Source organism: Perissodus microlepis, chromosome 2 (genome assembly GCF_051167445.1).
Source record: "Perissodus microlepis isolate ML-2025 ecotype Zambia chromosome 2, ASM5116744v1, whole genome shotgun sequence".
In the NCBI taxonomy this organism is placed as follows: domain Eukaryota; kingdom Metazoa; phylum Chordata; class Actinopteri; order Cichliformes; family Cichlidae; genus Perissodus; species Perissodus microlepis.
In genome coordinates, this window is record NC_140462.1 from 15,861,857 (window position 1) to 15,881,949 (window position 20,093).

General features: G+C 39.0%; 1 protein-coding gene across 2 annotated transcripts in view; it reads left to right on the forward strand.

Annotated features, from left to right (window-relative positions):
- The first annotated feature begins 3,515 nt into the window (after nucleotides 1-3,515).
- The window catches only part of fgf13a (fibroblast growth factor 13a), an 89,198-nt gene continuing 72,620 nt past the window's right edge, over nucleotides 3,516-20,093 (forward strand). Inside the window, exons 1-2 of one of the 2 annotated variants that reach the window (XM_084950152.1) lie at nucleotides 3,516-4,087; nucleotides 4,366-4,522. In XM_084950152.1, coding sequence (XP_084806278.1) covers nucleotides 4,474-4,522 — 49 coding nt within the window. In that variant the 5' untranslated portion in view covers nucleotides 3,516-4,087; nucleotides 4,366-4,473. The remainder of the gene's footprint in view (nucleotides 4,088-4,365; nucleotides 4,523-20,093) is intronic. The other variant, XM_084950157.1, reaches the window with a different exon arrangement.

Genomic DNA, 20,093 nt, shown 5'->3' on the forward strand with positions numbered 1-20,093 from the left:
TATCTTTAGGAATGATAATTGTTCTTAAAGTTGAGATAATTGTTCTTGTTTCACTTTAAAAGTAAATCTCATGCAAATTACCAACAAATTACTAAAACTGTCTGATGTTTACATGTGACAAATTAAAGGAAAAGGCTTTGTAACTGAATGGAGAACCAGAGTGATCGCACAGGCTTCTGCCCACTCCCTCCACGCTACAGCTAAGCAGTTAAAGTCCAATTATGCCCAGTGCCGAGCATAAGAAAATGCTGAGCAGGCTGATTTGATTTGGATTTTACATTAGGATGGGAAGAGAAAAAGACCTAAGTGACCACGAAAGAGGTTTTGTTGTTGGAACATGGATAAATCAAGATCAAGTAGTTACCATTTTGATAAGAAATCTGAAGTGACCGGCATTCTCATCTATTGGAGATGCTTCAGTAAACAGGGTGGAAAACTCATGTTTAAAGATGGTGATGCTTACGTATTAATCTGGCATTAAAAAAACCCAAAAAAACAGAGACTGTTACAGCATAAAAATCTGTCAAAAATTAGATCGCAAAGTAAGGTTGCAAAGCACAAGCTTCTCATTAGTAAGAAAGTACATTTAAGTGCTCAGTGATGCAAGAAAACAGAGACAAAGACCTGCAGGGATGCGTTCAGAATGTTCAGAATCACCATTTAGCATATTCTTTGCCACATTGCTAGTATATATCTGATGTAAAGCAAGAGAACAGTTCAGGCCTCAGTGCTGTTTCTGCACATGTACAGTGAAGGGATCCATCTTATACTGTGGCGTAGAGGGGGAGTGGCTTCAGTTTGCTTTTGTTTACCTCCAGGTCAGTGATAATCAATACCAAGTTGTAATGTGTGATAACCTTTATCCCTTGATCAAACCTTCAGGATCAACCGATCAGGATTGAAATCCCTCTAATCAGGATGCTGGTGATAGTTTAATTTTTTTAATATATTGGTGCAAATTTAGTACTTTAAAACTGTACTATTACTACTTTTGCATTCAAAGCTCTCAACACATCACCAGTGAATGAAATCAATCAGCTTACTGAGTGTGTCTGCATGAGTGTGGCACAGCATGAAATCTGAGGGGATTTTCTACCACAAATATTACAATCAGTGGGGGAAAAAAAGAAATTCAGGGTTATTCTGTAGAATCGGTGGATACCGCTTGGTACTCTATGACCTCTAACTGACGTCAGAGGTTATAGAGTGTGAGTCAGGAGTTTGTGTGCACCATATTGAACGGGGTCCCTGGCTTTGCTTTAAACAGATTGGGAATGGATGTACCACTACAGTGTGACGCCCTGCTGGAAAGGTCAAAAGGGGCCACAGGCCACGGACACAGTGGGAACACAAGCCACTGACATTTACCATCACTCTCTATACCCCACTCTAGTATCCAGGTGGGGAGTCAGTGTTCTACCTTATAATCATTCCTTTGTATCATTTTGAGTACTTGAGTATATACTCAAGTACTCAAAATGATACAAAGGAAAACAAACCAACATTCAGTTGCTTTTTTTCTGCATGTATGTGGAATTTAAAACATATGCACACCACACCACCTGAACACACCTTCCGGACCCTTGTTCGGTATAGTATAGCGGTAGAGTAGATATTTTAAAGCAATCTTAATTAGCAAACTTATCATGTAGATCATCAAAGTACAGCCACATTCATCAGTGACTATGCTGTGAAAAACATTGTTTTTATGAAAAAAAATCTACAAAAAAAACAAAACACTAAACTGAAGCTCTACAGTTAATCTGTCTATATTTTTTCATAACTTCATAGCAAGGATTCTGTAGCCTCTATCACCACTGTCAATACAATCTAAAGATATAAAAATATAGGCATACATCTGTGTTTTATGCATCGAGCCCCATCCTGTAATCCACAAGACTCAAAAGGATTCCCCTGGAAACCCACAGAGGTTCTGTGTCCATGGCCTGTAGGTGTTTTTGCAGTACTAGGGGAACCTACAAAATATGTTATGGCTGCTTGATGCATATCATGTTTTAATAACCATCCTCTGTCTTAAAAGTATTTAAAAAAAAAAAAGATTATGATTTAGCTTAACTGGGGTTTACTTTCTTTAAATCCTGTGTCAGAAATATAACTAAACTCAACTCAGTAGAGTGCAATTTAAAAAACAATGCAATGACTGGACTGTTTTAAGGGAAAGTCACTCACAGAGACAGGTCCCAGTATGTCTCAAATGTCTCAGCAAGATCTGCAGATGTGAAGAAAGTTCAAACTGGTTCCAGTTTCTTCTAAAAATAGCAACCATATGGCCTGTAACCCTCAACCTAGGGATCTTTTCCCCTTTGCTGCCACTGCATGCTACAGCTCTGCATGACCAGGGGTTGTGACATAGAGCCTGCTAAAAACTGGACATGGATTGAAAGACTTTTGAACAGAATCTAAAAAATAGCACCCCTAATTAAAAAGATTATAGTGTCCTTAAAAATGGAAATCAATATGTTTTGCTGTTGATATGGCTCAGTTGAAACTGAACACTTTAACGTGACTTCAAGTGAAGCTTTTAGGCTTCATCTTTACAGGTTTCACAAGGTAAGGACACTTATATAACATATTGCTACAGTAATATGTTGCAGTAATATTAATAAATGGCTTTATTCATTAGCCTGATAGTCTCTGAACACTTACAAAAAGATAATTATAGTTAACTCTTTATTGCATGCATTTTACAGTGAGTGCACTGAAATTGAGTTATTCCTCACTCCCACAATCGATTTGTCATGACCCACAGTGAATCACGTCACACTCAAACGAGTTACTCAGTATACTATTTGTTTATCTACATTGAAACTGTATTGCATGTTTTTTTTTAAATGTGTAAACTTGCAAGCATTCCTCAAACAATTCATCTTTATTTATCTGAACCAATTACCCCTGTAAAAATCTGTGCGGTATGGGGACAAAACGCATTTCAAAACAGTGGTGGGACTGCGACATTAGCTTCTCCGGTGTAAAAGACACCTATGTGATAAACTTCACCTTGTGATTATGTAACAGGAATGTGAGGTGGCATCTGGAAAAAAAAAATGCTCATCTGGTGCCAAAAGGGGGAAAGGACTTAATGTGGTTGTCACTCTCAAAACACTGCTGTAGAACTGGATGTGTCCTTTCAAGGACCTGAAAAACTTTCAAGGACCTGAGAAGTGTTCATGAAACTAAAACAAACTGATACGTTCCACTATCTAGTCTTAACTAGGTGGGTTATGTTCTCAGTTAAGAGTCCGATCCATCGGAGCTTGTTTTACATAACACCATCGTATTAGTCATATGCAATAAATATCTTAGTAACTAATGAGGTTATGTAAACTGTAAAATGATAAAGCTGCAGGTATGTAAGAAAGCATAACAAGAATTTACTACGGTTTTTATTTTTATGTGTTATCCTCCAGCCACTTACTGACTTCCAAATGCATATTTAATCAAGTCAAAGGAAAGACCTCCGATTATATATTTAGAAAATGCGCATCTCGGATGTGAATGGGATAACGCATAGCTCTGCAAAGGCAACTGAATGAGAGCAACAGCAAGATGGTGCGCGCCATGCAGCACAACCTCCTGCTTTAATTCTTCTCCGCATCGACATCACAGCTCACATGCTGACTGCATTCATGGATCGAGTAGCTCGTTTTCACCACAGCCGTCATACGGGGGTCAAAAAACAATTGTCCACTGTGTGAACGGGCGCTGTAACTGGTAGAGCGCTCTCACGTTGTGTATCCTGTTGATTCTATCTGCCGAGTGTTTAGAGGAGCAGACCTCGACCGTGAAAGCCTCAGACAAGAAAACCTGGTCGCCAAAAGCCACACTGGATGGGATTACTCTCGGGGTTTGTTAGACACTACAGCTCAGTGTATTGTTCACTTGAATTTTTCTTGACTGAAGACCTGTGGGGAGCAAAAGTGCGCTCCATTTCGCAGCTTTTTGCTCGTCTCCCTTGTCACAATAGAGTAGGTCGTGATTTTTCGTATGCAACATAACGGGATTCATAGTGGGGACGTTTCCTTTCATCAATGTGCATTGATGTAGCAGAAAACGTGGAGGAGATAAGGTAGGTTAAAGCGCGGTCTTAAATCACTGGAAAGGCTATGCGAAGATAGGCATGCGTATAGGCTGCTTCTTTGTGTTTATTGAAACTACATGAGGTCTTTGTCGTGTGGCGTGTGAGTGTGTCTATCAATAGTTGAATGTTTTCATTGATACCCAATTGAGAAACACCTTGCAGCACGAGTAGCTCCATTGTTACGTTCTTTGGCCCTGCTGTAACACCAAACGCAGCTGTTGTGTTATGAGAGAAAATGCAATTTTGATGAATATTTCTCTTTACAGAAGCCTTATCTCATCACTTGGAATCTCCGGTTTCATTGAGGACTGTCAGCAATTAAGGGGATTTCGATTCTTATCTAATTCGGGAATTACACATCCAAACTGGGATCTATGAGCGGAAAAGTGGCGAAGCCTAAAGAAGACAAGGATGCTTCCAAGGGTAAGAGAAGAGCCTTGGCTTACACAGCTTGCTTTATCCCCAAATCACAGGTTTAAACGCGACCATGCGCTCATTCATTCCCTGCATGGTGCTCAAATCACCCTTTGAGGTTTGACTGAAAACAATACCAACCACTGGATGGTTCACCATTCCCAGCACGATGCATGTGGATATTGCTGTTTGAGATATGCTATTGCAGGCCTATACGCTGCACGATGTGTTGAGTTTGAGATCACATGCGTTTCTTGCCTTGACTTGGTGATCGTCAGAAACGCAGATGATTTAGCAAAGGCAATATGTTACAGGGTGTGTGTTACAGGATGTTAATAAGGTAACCAGTATAACCAGTGTAGCGATGGTGGTGGCATCCTATTGTGTCACTGGCATCCTGTTGAAAGGTCCCTTTGTGTTTCTCGCTCGTATACTGAGTCGCACACTCTCGTCACATCTGCACTGCCACGAAGCGCGGAGCCCTCTCGGTCTCGTAGCTCGAGTTTATGACCTGTGGCGTAACAAAGAGGCTCCGTATCTCTGAGAAAAAAGGAAGTAAACTGCCTTGGCATTGCCATGGAGACAGAATGGAGACAGGTTGCCAAAGAAACCTAGAGGGACTAATCGCAACTGTTCCGTCCTGATGTGCGGGACAGCTTACGCACCGTCACACACGTTACTGCGTCTTTGTCCTCGTGCTCAGTTTTCCATTAAAAGGTTAAAAAACCCACACACCAGAGAGGACAGGACTTTTCGCGTCAGTAAATATCTGGGCATTAAAATAAAATAACTTAAAAAATAACTCTTAAAACAATTCTTAATTGCAACCAGTAAAAACGGCTGTTTCCCAGGTTTAGTGACAGAATAAAATACCCAACACTCACACCGTTTCAGCGTGCCCATAACAGTCTTCCTGTTTACTTACAGTATAGAAATGCAATTGAATCTCCCTACTATCGTGTTCTGACTCCGCTTGAAGTGCTTACAAAAAAATCAATGAACTTATTGGCTTGTTTTGGCAACACCTGACTTTTGGTGTTACTATATGTGGTACAGATGCATCCTAATCAGGGTACTACAGAATATTACAGTTTTAATTAACATTTAATCTTTATTAATAGACATTAATAAAGTATTACTGCCTAGTGAGCTATTGAGCATACCTCATCCAAAGCTGCTTTCCTGGAGGAGGGCACAGAAGGAAAAATTTGGTGTCATGGTGCATTTGTTGTTAAAACACTCTACTGCTCAACCTCTGTGGTTAATTTGTTGATGCATTTAACAAAACATATAATGGAAAAATTGATATTCTTTTGATATTATATAACCTTTAGATCCATAGTATGTCTAGAATGTCTATAGTATGTCTTTTTAATGTTTGTAGTATAAGATGCTTGACAACTAACTTCTGCATCTAAAATAAAACACCAGTGAGGGAAGCTTACCAGTTTTTTGCTGAATGTGCAGTGAGTAAAACATGCTTTAATTGATTTCAAGATTAACCTCCACGGGAGCTTTTGTTCTTGTCTCCCACTGGAAATCAATGGCACGCTCTCTGGAAGCACTATCGCCAAAACTATCAGATGACAGGAAAACATCTTCAACTTAACTATGAGTGTTCACTAAGGCTTGTCTCCTTTTATAAATTTACAGAAAAACACACAAATGTGGTGTAGCTGACGTGCTTTCGTGTGAGAGGAAAAAAATAGAAGGGGCTCGGGGGAGGACAGTAGACTGTGAATTGCTGAGAGGGTCATTTGGTACCAGCTGCCCTCCATCAGAGACTTGAATTGCACAAGAGCCGAGAACCGCATGGGGAAAGTCACCACCGACCCTGCCAATGTTGGCAACCACCTGTCCCACAAATTATTTCAGGGAAACAGTCCATTAAAGCCGGAACCACCTGCCATCTCCACAGCTCCTTTTTCCCCCTGCAAGCTGTTGGACTACAGAAGCTTCTCGCTGCCCTGCTTTTTTTGAACAGAGTGATACCCCCTTTTTTCTTACTTTGAAAAAAAAATCTCTCTTGCCAAGCTGCTTAAATTACCTATGATGGCATATTTTCATTTTATTTTAGTAGTATGTCTTTTGCAGTTGTAGTTCTCTGAATACTTACATCTTTACAAAAACATTATTTGGTTAGAAAAAAAAAAAAAGAGGGGTCGAGCACGAGCGTCTCGTTTTTGCATCTACAGACAGATTTAAATCCTGACAAGTACAAGTAATGTTCTCTGTGGGGGTCCTAGTAGTAATCATACCACAAAGACATGCTATTCAAACTGTCACTCAGTAAGAAAGTCACTTTTTGTTACAGGGTGTTTTCTTGGTGACTCAGTTTTGTGACAGGGCACTGTTTTCTCTCTCCGACTCCCTCAGGGATTTATTTTGTTAGCAAAGCACGTGAAAACAGAAAACATGCAGAGACAGAAAGAGAGAAACATGGCTCTGTGTAGAGTACCAGTATCAACACCAGTGAATCACGTTGTGTTAGTTTCCCCTTGTCCTTGTGAAGCTTAGTTGTGCGGACAAAGTGATGTGTCATAGCATGACGTATACACTCGCTCGGCTTTATAACTTTCCAGGGATTGAAGCCTCTCTCAGATAACTCTCGTGCATATGCATTAACAGTTGAGATGATTAACTCTCCATCGGTTATACAAACATTTGAACCGTATGTGTTTTACTTCATGGTCCAATTTAACGTACATTTCTCTGATTGCTTTTTATCATCATTTTGCTAATTTATCATTATAATCAGTTAAAGATTCCATTTTTCTGAAAAAAAACAAAAACCTTTGTGCTTCTGTTACTTTCCTCAGACTTGATCCTAGCGCAGTGCATTGATAAACCCCCTCTTGGGCTATGAGTGTCAGCCAGTCGATTCATGTCTGGCTCAGACTGCAGGACAAAGTGCAGAAGAAGACATAAGTCTTGCATATTTGCAGGGAGATTAATTCAGCTCAGCGCCAGCCACAGAAATGAATCAATAGATATGCAGAGAACAGTTTGGAGCTGCTTCATTAATCACAGTGCAGGCAACTCTATCCTCCACAACACTGACACCTGCTCTGGTCTCATCAGCAAAACCAAATACTGTCTACAGTGTCATTAACTTCTTTTAATCTAATGAGGCTCTTCAAGAATCTCCTTTGAACAATCTGTGGTGAAGGGAGGATCCACTGCTTTAATCATTAAGACTCTATTAAATGCCTTCAGCACCCGTACTGTTGTGAACTCTCTCGGGATGTTTTAACAAAAATTAGACACAGCATGCAGTGACAGGATTGGCATTTGTGAGATCAACTTGTAGTGCAAGAGTTTGACATGCAGGGGTCCAACAAAAGTCACGCCAGGGTGAAAAATGACTCCAAACAAAGTTTCAACATTGTAAACTCACAGGATTTTCTCACATTTGTCTGGCTCAGATTCATAATATTTATTCAGCATACTGTATCAACACAAAATTCATCTTTCCCCCCAGTTTATGTCCTTTTTAGTGACTGTACTACCAAAATTGTGACGTTTAAATAGCTTAACATTCCCTTGATATTGAAGTGTTTGGATATTCTAATCTTGTCAGAGTATGTCGGGATCTCTTTTAGGAATGGTAACATGAATGAACAGATTATAGATTGTCTTTTCTTTTCTATGTCAATCCAAACAGGTTATGTTCTTCATTACACTACAAGTCTGTACCATACTTTGTCCCAACTTTGTCCCAACTTTGAAGTTAGTGACAACATGTTAATGTGTGAAAGTGGGTGGTTCTGCACTGTCAGATGCTTTGCTTGTACTGACGCAGATCCGGCTACACGACCTCAAGGAAACTGGCTCACCTCCTGAGCGGAGTCTAATGCCACTCAGATCTCCGAGTGGCATCAGTGATCTGCCACTTTCCATTGCTGAATTGTGTGCTGATCGGTGTTTGAGAATGCTGAAGGCCTGTCTGTTCAGTTCCAAATCTTGGGTTTCTGACTCAGGGTCCCCTGTGACTGGTTTCTGGTGCGTGATTCGTTAGAGTTCCTAGGACGTTTTTTTTTCACATGAAAGGTGTGTTTTGGTTCAGCATGACAGCTGCATTGTTGGAAATGGTTATGTATTGATCATTTAGCAGTGAAATACATCTGAATGTACGTGTTTAGGATGAAGACATTTTAATCTTATTCATTTCTCAACTTTGAAATGGAAACTATGCTATGTTTTACGTCATTGCTGCCAGAAATGTTCTGCCCCTAAAATCTCTAAATGCTTCACTGCGGGTGCATTAGTCCGCCTGCTGCTGGTAATCCACAGAGCTGCGTGTCTTCTGAGGTGAGGCTTTTGTGAGAGGCTGGCCTCCCTCAGAAAACAAACCCGCAGGTTGTTTGTGTAAGCTGTGTAAGCTGGCCTAGTACTAAATTTTAAAGTTAAGTGACCACTACCAGCCGTGTGAATAAACTCATGTGAATAAGCTCGTGTAATAAGCTCACGGGGTTGGAACATAGTACCTGAAATTGTTTTTTGTGCTTAAACGATGAGTGAAAAAAGGTCCCAAATGACAATTACACTGCTTCCTGCTCTGCCTGGCTCTTCCTGTGAACCTCTTGCCATTTCAGAAAAGATCACATGAGTATTTTCAGACTGTAGAAACATATGGCCGATAGAAAGGTTTTAAAGTGCCCCTATAGTTTATACTGCACTTTGCATTTTTCAACTAATCTTTGCAGTTTTATATTTTGAAATACCTGGTTGTTAATTTACACATGTCACTTGGCTTCCTCCATAAATATTGTGACTAAGAGGGGCTAAAGACATTTAATCCTTATTACTTAAAAAAGGCCATGAATGCTCTTTGCTGAATATCACAGCTGTTTAGCAAGCATGCGATTATCTGTTAATCTAATCTCAAAAATAATGGGCCGTGTTTTTTTTTTTTTTTTTTTTAACAATGATAATAACATTTTTTGGGAATATTATGTTCATTGTATTAACTTCCAATTCTTCCAATAAAAGTTACTCAACATGGTCTTGTAATTAACATTATCCCCCCAAAATTAGGATCAGGAGTAAGTATGTGTCCAGAGCTGAAAATTCTGACAGTTTGCTAACAACCAACTCATGTAAATATATGGGATGAAAAACAAGGCTCAATATACAGTGCACAGCCCGGCTTGGGGTGTGCATGAATTGGTACAGGAACTGGGATGAATAAGAATTTGTATGAGAATCCGGGATCTAAAGGGTTCTTATGATGTTCAAGGTAGTTTTTATTCCAGTTATTAAGGTAGTGCCATTATACCAGCACAGTTGATGGAAATTAAATGGAATACACAAAAAGAAGTTACTGACTTCCTTGTCACACAACGCGAACAGATAAAATATCAAAATTAATGTTTTTGCCATTTCCTATTTTTGACTTCTGCACAAAACGAGTGCGTTTTAACACAACAACAACAACATGTTCTTTTCCAAAGTCCTCTTCAGATCTGACTATGGCCTGCTAATGCTAACATGGTCCATGATAGTAATCTTATTGCGTCACTTGAATCATTTCATCAAAATGATTGTGTGGACTAAAAGTCTGACAGTAGCAGTGTTGGGGAGTAACGGAATACATGTACCGCCGTTACGTATTTAAAATACAAAATATGAGTAACTGTATTCCGTTACAGTTACCGTTTAAAAAGGTGGTATTCAGAATACAGTTACTTTGTTGAAATAAATGGATTACACTGCGGTACTTTCCTGTTTCATTTTGTCGCGGGTCAGGACTGTTTGGGTTTTGTTTGACAGCTACGTTCTGTTGTTCCAGGCGGCAGCGTTACGGTTGCCATGGTTACAGGGCGACGCTCTCTCTCTCTCTCTGCGACTGTGTGTTTCCTGGGTGAGAGAGCGCCTTTTCGTTGTTGTTGTTGTTGTGCTAAGCTAACAGGCAGAATGCTACAAGCATAGCTCTAAAGAATGTAGCATCATGGGCAGTGTAGTCCGTGTTGCAGGGAGAATGGACTGCCATACACGTTATGGGTCTGTGAGCGCGAGGAGGGAGAAAAAGGGGAGTGGAAAGGTACGAGTTGTCATCGAGCAAAAACGGGAGCTGGAAGCATGTAAATATAATAATAACCACTGTAGCCAAGAAGAGAGCCTGACGAGCCCAGCTGTAAGTAAGCTATTAAGACTCGACTGTACACTGTGTTCGTGTTTTCCTCCGAAAACAATAAGTTCCGTTGGAGCAGTCTTTCAACGCCTCTCTGTCTCTCGCAAGAAAAGTTGACCCACACAACAAAGTAAAGCTATTTTTCGGCTACGAGCCGACAGGGACCCCGCCGTATTAGTCAGAGGTCCCTTTACTACAGTTCGGAGTCGCGGACCTTCAGTAATAGTAATAAATCACACAGCAATAGTACATTCACGTTGTTGTAAAAAGCATGATAATATATTAAGTATTCCAAAGTATTCAGAATACGTTACTGTCATTGAGTAACGTAACGGAATACGTTACAGAATACATTTTGGGGCATGTATTCTGTATTCTGTAATGGAATACATTTTAAAAGTAACCTTCCCAACACTGGACAATAGGTATGGGATTATTCACTACCTGTGGATTTTGGATTATCGCAGTTTTACTTTCAGAAATGCACTCCGTGTTACAGCAGTTAATCCCATCTAAAGATAATCCCCCATAATTGTGGTTGTGTGTGTCAAACTGGCTGATAACAAAATAAAAATCTCTCTCAATAAGGAAAGAACAGAAATATTTCAGATTGGTATTGCTGTGTTTTGCTTACTTAAAAAGTATGAGATAAACCACTTTTACGCAAGTGTGAGCTTCAGATTATTGGACCTACTTACACTTTCCTATAGCTGCTAATGTCATTAAGCCAAGTTGAGGTTAGCCACCTTCATGTTGGCTCAGGGATTTAATGAGGGAAGAAGAACATTTTTCCCAGTGGTCTATTATCTGCTAAATTTAACAAAGATAAAATCAGCAGAAAATGGAATCATTTTCTGGTCTCCTTTCCGCTGCTGTTATAATGAAAGCATGTTTAAATAGCATTGCTTAGTTTCTTTTTTATGCTCATCATCTAGAGATGACAAATGGCAAACAGAATTACGTCCTCCTCATATAATACTGTTGCCAGGTGTGAGAAAATCCAGCTCTGATTGTTAATTGACTCAGCGCAGATCTGGTGCTGTTAGCCCGACTGAGATGAAGGAAAGCGTTCATCTGTTCAACTGAGCATGTGGCAGGAGTGACATACAGTTTGTGTACAGTATGCAACACGTGCAGTTCTGCAGAAGCTTTACCACAGATGTTCTTTCCAATTATCCCCAAACATATGGAACCAAGTGGATCTTTTATTGCTGAGCAATTTGTGCTTCTAAGTATAGACATTGTTAATTACATTAAGCACATTTTAGCAACATATTTTTAACTGTAAATACTGTACTTACTACAACAGACAATGAATGAGGAGCTATTGGATGTTTTGAGGGCAGAAAGAGGTCACAGAAGCAATTACAGCATCCCAAGGTTACCATAGAAGCCATGTGTCCTGTCATCCACGGAGCCTAGTGGGACGGGAACAGTGTCACATAAAGTTTTTGTGAAATAAAGATTCAAAAGGGAACATTTTCGGCTCAGAGTGACAGCACCGAAATGTTTCTGTTAATGCTTTAACATCATGTCACGTTCAAAGGTTTCATGGCCTTGGTTTCTGTATTTGAAATGATGCTCAGGATTAATAGTTGCTCTGCACATTAACTAATTAAAGTTGATGATAATTATAAAGGGGATTAAGCCGAGGTAGGAAAGGGACAAGATAAGGATGAACCAGTGGTAATAAACAGGATCTACAGGCTGAGCAGGTCTGGGAAACAGCATCTAACTGGCCAGCAGTGCTTATGGTAAGGGCAAATGATTGCCTCAGGTTTGAACAGAATGCAGATTAGTGATTGACAGTCTCTTAATGCCAGACAAGGCTGTAGTCTCTGTAGAGTGAATTCAACCGGAAGACTCCAAAGCAGCAGACCACCATCTCCTCTGCAAAACGTGCAGAGAATAGTTAAAAGGATTACCAGCTTCTTGCTCTCCTCCAGTCCTGCAGCTGTTTCACATGCAAGTTACAGGCAGGGCCACACTTCAGCTTGTATCAGTGATCTACCTTAGCAGTTCACTGTCTATGAGAAAAACATATCAGTGTTGGAAGCACAAGGGTAATACTTAACTGATCCGATATATTGTTAGATTGGGAAAGATAAAAGCATTTTTTATGAAGTATGATCAAAAGTGTTCATGAGCTTATACAGTATTTTCTACTATAAGATAGTGTCTGTTTTTAATGTGGTGCCATGTAAGGGCCCGAAGATCACAAGCGTTCAGTATTTGATTTTCTGCCTGATCCCTTGCGCACAGAGATTTCTCTGAAATCTTTAAATCATATTATGGCACCTAGATGATGACATTTCCAAATCCTTTGCAATTTCATTCTACAACAAGAATTATTTATTCATTTACACAGTTTCCTTAAGATTTTTTTTCCTCAAAGAGTCAGACTTTGATGCTGAAAGCTTGTCCAAGCTTTTGGTATCTATCACCTAACCCTACATTATTAAAATATGTTGCTGGCATCTAATTCATACATATACATATACATATTTTGTCTATTTTAAAAACTGGCTATAACATTAAAATGATCATTTTTATTGGGCTGGAATAAAACCCTTTGAGCTTGGGTCATGACAGTGATGATATATGGAAGAGAAAGGAAGGATAATACATTCTTAGGAAACTATTCAACAGAAAGAACTTTCACGAATTTAGAAATACGACATATTAAGCCTTGAAGATGTAAATGCCACAGCCACTGTTGAAAATGTTGGTAATGTGCCTTTATGTGCATTTGGAGTAATATTTTAGTACTCACTGTGTGAAAAAGATGACACAAGTGTTAAATGCGAGTGGGCCTTCTGTTTCAAAGATGTGAGAAAGAATAAAGAAGAAAGACATTGTTAAGATGACTACTAAATATAGCAATGCTCCTTCACTGGTCCCTGAAGCCAATTTTACACAGTCTGGAGCAGTGAGCATCACGGCTGCGCCTGCCTCCTTTTCATCAGGGAGACATCATTTACATAATGAGACGCTGCCACGGCAACAAAGCCCCAATAAGCATGGAAGTCGTCAGTCATGGGTGGAGGATATCGAGGTGGCTTGCTTACATGCACTGAACGCAGCGCTGCAAACGTGCATGCTGTGACCCGGACAAAGAAAAATGCATGCTGATACACAGCTCATTATAAAATGAAAAGGGAAAGGCAACAGTAAATTAGTGCCCCCTATTGTTTTTCTTAATAAATTTGTAATTTGGATTAGTGCTTCTAACAATTCAAGAGTATATGTAAGGTTTAGCTCCCGAGCTCTTCATAGATTATGTTGCCCAGGATTATATAGTGAAAACCAATTAAAACTAGCGCAACACTGACCAACCAGAGTGGTAAAATGCCCTCTCCGCATGAAATCATCATCATGCTAATAGCCCGATAAAATCATATAACATAAGAAGGAAAACTTTACATTTTAATGGGCAACTTTTACTCTTAATTGTGAATCACAACATTTTTTCCAGTACTTACCAGAAAAAAAGTGACCTTAATGTGAAGCCACAGCCAGAACATCTTCCAATAAACTGCCCTGAAGTTAGTCTGGCATTGACAGACAAATGCAAAATAGTTTTCATCTTCTCAGTTCAGTTGAAATCTTCTTCAGGGTTTATTAAAGGCATAGGCCACAATTCCCTGGGATGTTACTGGACAGCTCAGCTACTAATCAGAGAAAAAAACAAAACAAAACAGATATGTTGTGAAATAGCACTGAGCAACAGAGGAATGTCAGAGATGTTAGTCATCATATCAACCCTTATAATTGTTGTGATTGACCTTCAGCACAGAAAAGGGTGGATGGAAATTTGAAAGCGAGGGGAACGAGATCCATTCTGTAAGAGTAACATGAAGTCTCACTGGAAACACGAGGGCTAGTCTTAACACAAAGTCTTTTCCAGGCATTCCTGACACAAACCATAGCACTTTAAGTACTACCCTACCTGAAACTTTTGTACAAGCTGCGTTAGGATTGGATGCTTGATAATGTGGAAACGGTTAAAACTGCTTGAAAGCAAACACCGTGGTGCTACAGTTTCCCCACCGTTAACCTCGGCGGCAGTGTGATTCAGTTTCCTGCCTTAAAACTTTTTTCTTTGTTTTGCCAGATGTCATTAGAGATTATCTGTACTGAATGATCACATCGTTTTCAATGTAATTAGAGGAGACAAGTCTCTGCCTACACTGCAGCACTGAGATAGAGAAAGACAAAAGAGATGGAGAGTTAAGAGAGAGAGACAGCGGGAGAGAGAGAGAGAGAGAGAGATGGCAGTCAGTGATCTAACAGTAATACATAACAGCAGAACTGGCCAGCATAAAGAAGATGAACAGTGCTGTAGGCGAGATGAAAAGGTTACGTGCAATAATGCCAAAATATTTCAGCTTTGCTTAAAGGTTACAGTGGAAAATTAGGACAAAGACAATGTTAAATTGCTTCAGTTCCTTTGGTTACTGGGGGACCTTGCACAATATCTTATAGTAGCAATGTCACCTAAAATAAAGCTGATTCCAGTTTTATTTAATTTTATATTTCTAATCAGTAATAGATGTGTATAGTTTCAGAAGAGCCGATGAGAACACCAATGCATCCTGCACAATGCTCTGCAGTTGTGTACCCACTCCTTTGTGTTCCTGACCTTTATGTCATGTGTTTGCTGTGCTGTGTAATCAAGTGGTCACTTGTTTCCCCTGGTCTTATAGAACAAAGACGTGACTCTCGCACCAACGTTTAGAACATGTTTGACAGAGCAGGAAATAAACTGAAATCCCCAAACAGCAGAGTCAGAAATAGCTCTTGTTTTCACATGGTACAAGTGTGTGTGTGTGTGTGTTAATGCTTTTTATGTCTGGTCTGCCAGAGTTATCTTAGGATTTTGCAGGGCTTTCTCTGTTCGGCTATACTCTGTAAATCAGAATTGACAGCATGTGGCATCAGTTTATGATGTAGATTTAATGTGATTTTCTTTCATGTTTGTATTGTGATAGTATTCTGTGTATTGTACTATGCACATACAGATCGATATACAGCCTGTGTAGAAGACTGTTGGCTTTTCGGACACATTTGAGCAAGTAAACATTTTAAAATAATTACCTGAAAATGTGACACAGAATCAATTAGAATTTCAATGAGAGAAAAAGCTGACATTTTTCATGGAAAAGTAAGAATAGTCTACATCATTCTTTATTCTACATTATTCAAATATAGAAATGTTAGTGTCACAGGATTCAGAGTAGGTGCTAATGATTAGGGAGACTTATTTAACTCCATGTCATCAAGTGTTTTTTGTGCTGTTAAAGTGTGTGATGTCATCTACCAAGACCTAAGCTGCTCCACGAGAACTTCAGGGAAAAAACTGGTTGTGGATGCTCACGAGATTATTAGTGTTTCACACGACTGCCAACTTGTATAAATACAAGAACATACATTTTGATGAAAAAAGTCTGCCATAACTCAAAAATGTCATCTCATCTGTATGCAGTTGTCACAACTGATGGTGTCAAATTGGATACATCTTTAATTGTAAAGAGGTTTTACAAACAGGAAAAATTATGTACAATAAGAATGTGCTCTGGACAGATGAATCAGTGACATAGTTGCTTTGAAATGTTAGTATTTGGAGTTGCTTTGCTGACTTGGCGACTGGGGAACATTATGTGATTTAACTATGAATTTCACATCAAATCAAAAAAGTGCTTAAACTGTAAGTATACCTTTGATCCTAAGCACCACTAGCAAATCCACCCAGGGATGGCTCAAGAAGAAGAAATGAAGAGTTATGGAATGGGTAGTCAAAGATCTGAATTCTGCTGAAATGTAGGATATTTGAAAGAGAGCAGCACATGCAAGCAAAAGCTCAAACATCTTAAACTGAACTGAAAACATTTTGGAAGGAAGAGTAGCAAACCTTTTCAAAAGGACCATTTCCTGGTGGATGGGGCTGAACTGGCTTCAAAAGCTGAGGATGTGCTTACTTTTTCTGAAGAGGAATTTTACATCTATTGATACTTTTGCTAAATAAATCTTTGCTTTGTTCACTATATGTGCATTTTAGAAGAAAACATTATCTTCCATCTACGTGTTACAAAATTAGCTGATAAATAAGGTATAAAATTGGAGACTTTCACAGGTTCCAATTTTACAGATTTCTTTATACGTTGAAATCTAGATTTGGACAAAATAAAAAATTGGAAGAAATCCCCTTGAACTCTAATACTAATAATGATTACTAATACCTAATAATGATTAAAATGATCAATACTCAAATATCAGCTCTAGTGCTAGCATTGCTACAAAAAAAAGAAGACAAAAATGCATTCAGAGAGTTTGCGTCTTACGAAAAAGTGACTTATGGTTTATTAGATAAATTGCATCAATATGATTGTATTTGGTCCCCCTTTACAAGCTGGCTTTCTGTAAGTTGGTGGACAAGAGGAGTAATGAGAGAGTGGTGGTGTGGGGATTGGTGTGCGAAGAAAGAATAGGATAACCTCCCTTTGTTGTTTTTTTTTTAAATTATTTATTTATGTATTTATTTTTTGGTTCTGTTATCGAAGTTTAAAATGAAATAAAAATTGTTGATGATAAAAAAAATGCATTCAGAGAACATGAAAACATTCACATACTGTCTCACGGTTACTTTATTAGGCACAACTGTTCAACCATTTGTTAACACAAATATCTAATCTGCAAATCGCATGGCAGTAACTCTGAGCTTTTCTGGTAAAGACAACCTGCTGAAAAAAAAAAGCATCAGCATGGGGAATAAAGGTGATTTAAGTGACTTTAAATGACTTAATGGGCATGGGTGTTGGTGCCAGATGGGCTGCTCTGAGAATTTCAGAAACTGCTCATCTACTGGGAATTTTCCACACAAACATTTCTAAGGATTACAGAAGATGGCGCAAAAAAGACAAAAAATATCCAGTGACGGAAGTTCTCTAGGCAAAAATGGCTTGTTGATGACAGAGGAGAATGAACAGACTGCTTTAAGACTGTAGGAAGTCAACAGCAACTCAAATAACCATCTGCAGAAGAGCATCCCTTATCGCACACCATATTGAATCTGAATTAGTTCTGCCTTGTATCAGTGGGTTATGCTCACGGCGATGATAAAAATGGTTTGGAGAATATTTTCTTGGTACACTTTGGATTCCTTATTACCAGTTTGAGCATTGTTTAAATTTGACAGCCTACCTGAGTATTGTTGCTGACCATGTCCATCCCTTTATGACCACAGTGTAACAATTTCATGACATTAAAATCAGTGTACTCCAATGGCTCCCCACAGTTACAAATCTCAATCCAGTGGTACACCTCTGGGATGTCATGGAATGGGAGATTTGCATCATGAGTGCACAGCAGACAGATTTAGAGCAAATGTGTCATGTTTTCATGTCAATATGGACAAAAATTTCTGAATGTTTCCATCAGTACCTATGGATGAATCTGTGGATGAATCTATGCCACGAAAAATTAAGTCAGCGCTGAAGGCAAAATTAGTAGGTCTACCGTGGATGGAAATATTGAGAAAAAAGAACATTTGTAGATTCACACATGGTCCTTGTTCCACAAGATTACATCATGCTACCAGTGAAAACAAACACATCCACTTAAAAAAGTGATTTATACATTTCATTCTGGCTTTTGGTATCAAGTGCTGAGATGAGCCTTGTGAACGATATAAATAAATCTGATTGTCTCCCATGCTTCTGATTTGATGTATTGTGTATGTTGGTGTGTCTGTTCAGAGACTGTACTTGAACCCTGTGGGCTTATTTGGTAGGAGGAACAGAATGTGTTGTTAACACTGTGTGGAGGCAGTCCTCACACTTTCGCTAAAATCATCACACCCATTAAAAAAAGCACTTGCATGGCTTCTCAGCTGTGAGACACTAGAAAACCAAAAAATAATATAAAAGTAATATTTTTGTCTGTCAGGTCACTAAAAATGATTGCCGTTATTATTGTTTCTTGCTTTTTTTAATCTTAAAAACAAAACAAAACAAAAACATAACTGTTGGCAGTTATGTTTGAATGAAATATAAGGACTTTCTGTTAATGAACATGTATGTTTTTTGTTACAGATGTACAGGGCTGTAATGCATTGACAAAGCAAATGTTTAATTATAGTAGCAACTGTAAAAATGGTTTTTAGCTGAATCCATTAACTCCTTTGTTCATTCATGGGTCTTACATTATGATTTCTTTCCCTCACAAATTGGGAAATGTTCAGGCATGATGCACACAACATGCTCTACAAATCCACAGTTTCTCTCTGATGAATATGTTATGTAATTTTACATAGTATAGACGTGTATAGGTTGTGCTTGTGTGAGTGGGTGGGTTGATTCTCAACAATTTATGCTTCAAAGCTCAGAGGCACAGATGGCTGCTCAGTTTCGTTGTTGAGTTGCTCTACCGGTTTCTTGTCTTTGGCTCTGGGTTGCCATCCTGTCTTGGCCTTGGCAAAACAATAGTACCCACCTACTCATACAATCCACATTTACACACGTGCATGCACGCACACACATACACACACACAAATAAACACAAGCACAAACACAAACACATACTTGGAAGTATCTGGTATTTACCCTGCAGGCTAATCAAGCTGCCTACTCTGTAATAACCACTAACCCTGCTGCATCAAGTGACCTGACCCCTGCCAGAGTCCAATCCAACATGCTAATCGCTGTGACAGGCAACTTAGCTCAGCAGGTTTTTCATTAAATTTAATAGAACCATGTTGTTTTACAGAGTTGTATATACTGTACCCAAAATACACAGTAAGAGAAACTTAGCTTAAAAATCTCTATGACACAACTTACCTCCATAATCCAATAATGCAACTTTATCTCCTGAAATTATATGATTTTTTTTCCACATATTTATTTATTTGCTTATAAACTGTAATGTTTATAAAGACTTTTGAACCTTTATAATCTTTCTCTTGCCACTGAACTGCAATGTTGGAAGGGAGTCCCAGTCCCTTATTGAGTAATTAGCCATTACCTTTAAAATAAAGCACTAATTACCCACAGATTGGTAGCACAAATTGAATAAAGGAAGCGGTGCAAATTTGCCCTGCCCAAACCTGGCCCTAGCGATCCACAGTTTATACCGAAGAGAGAGTTGAATGATGAAAAAAGTTGAATTTATCGTTGTGCAGTTGATGACTGCTGCTCCGGCACTTCTCATCCTGCTCTGAATAAGACTAAAAACCCTAGTGGGATGCGTATATATTTGCCTGTGTGAGCAGCTGTGTAGCAGTGCAGAAGTGTTTTATTTAATCATCTCTCTATTTGCTCTTCTTTGTAGCACATTTTTAGACAGATAAAAAACTGAGTGTGTACTGAAGGCAAAGCAAAATTCTTTCAATACACCTTACAGATGGAATGTGAACACACACACAGAAATACACATGCATGCTTATACTACACT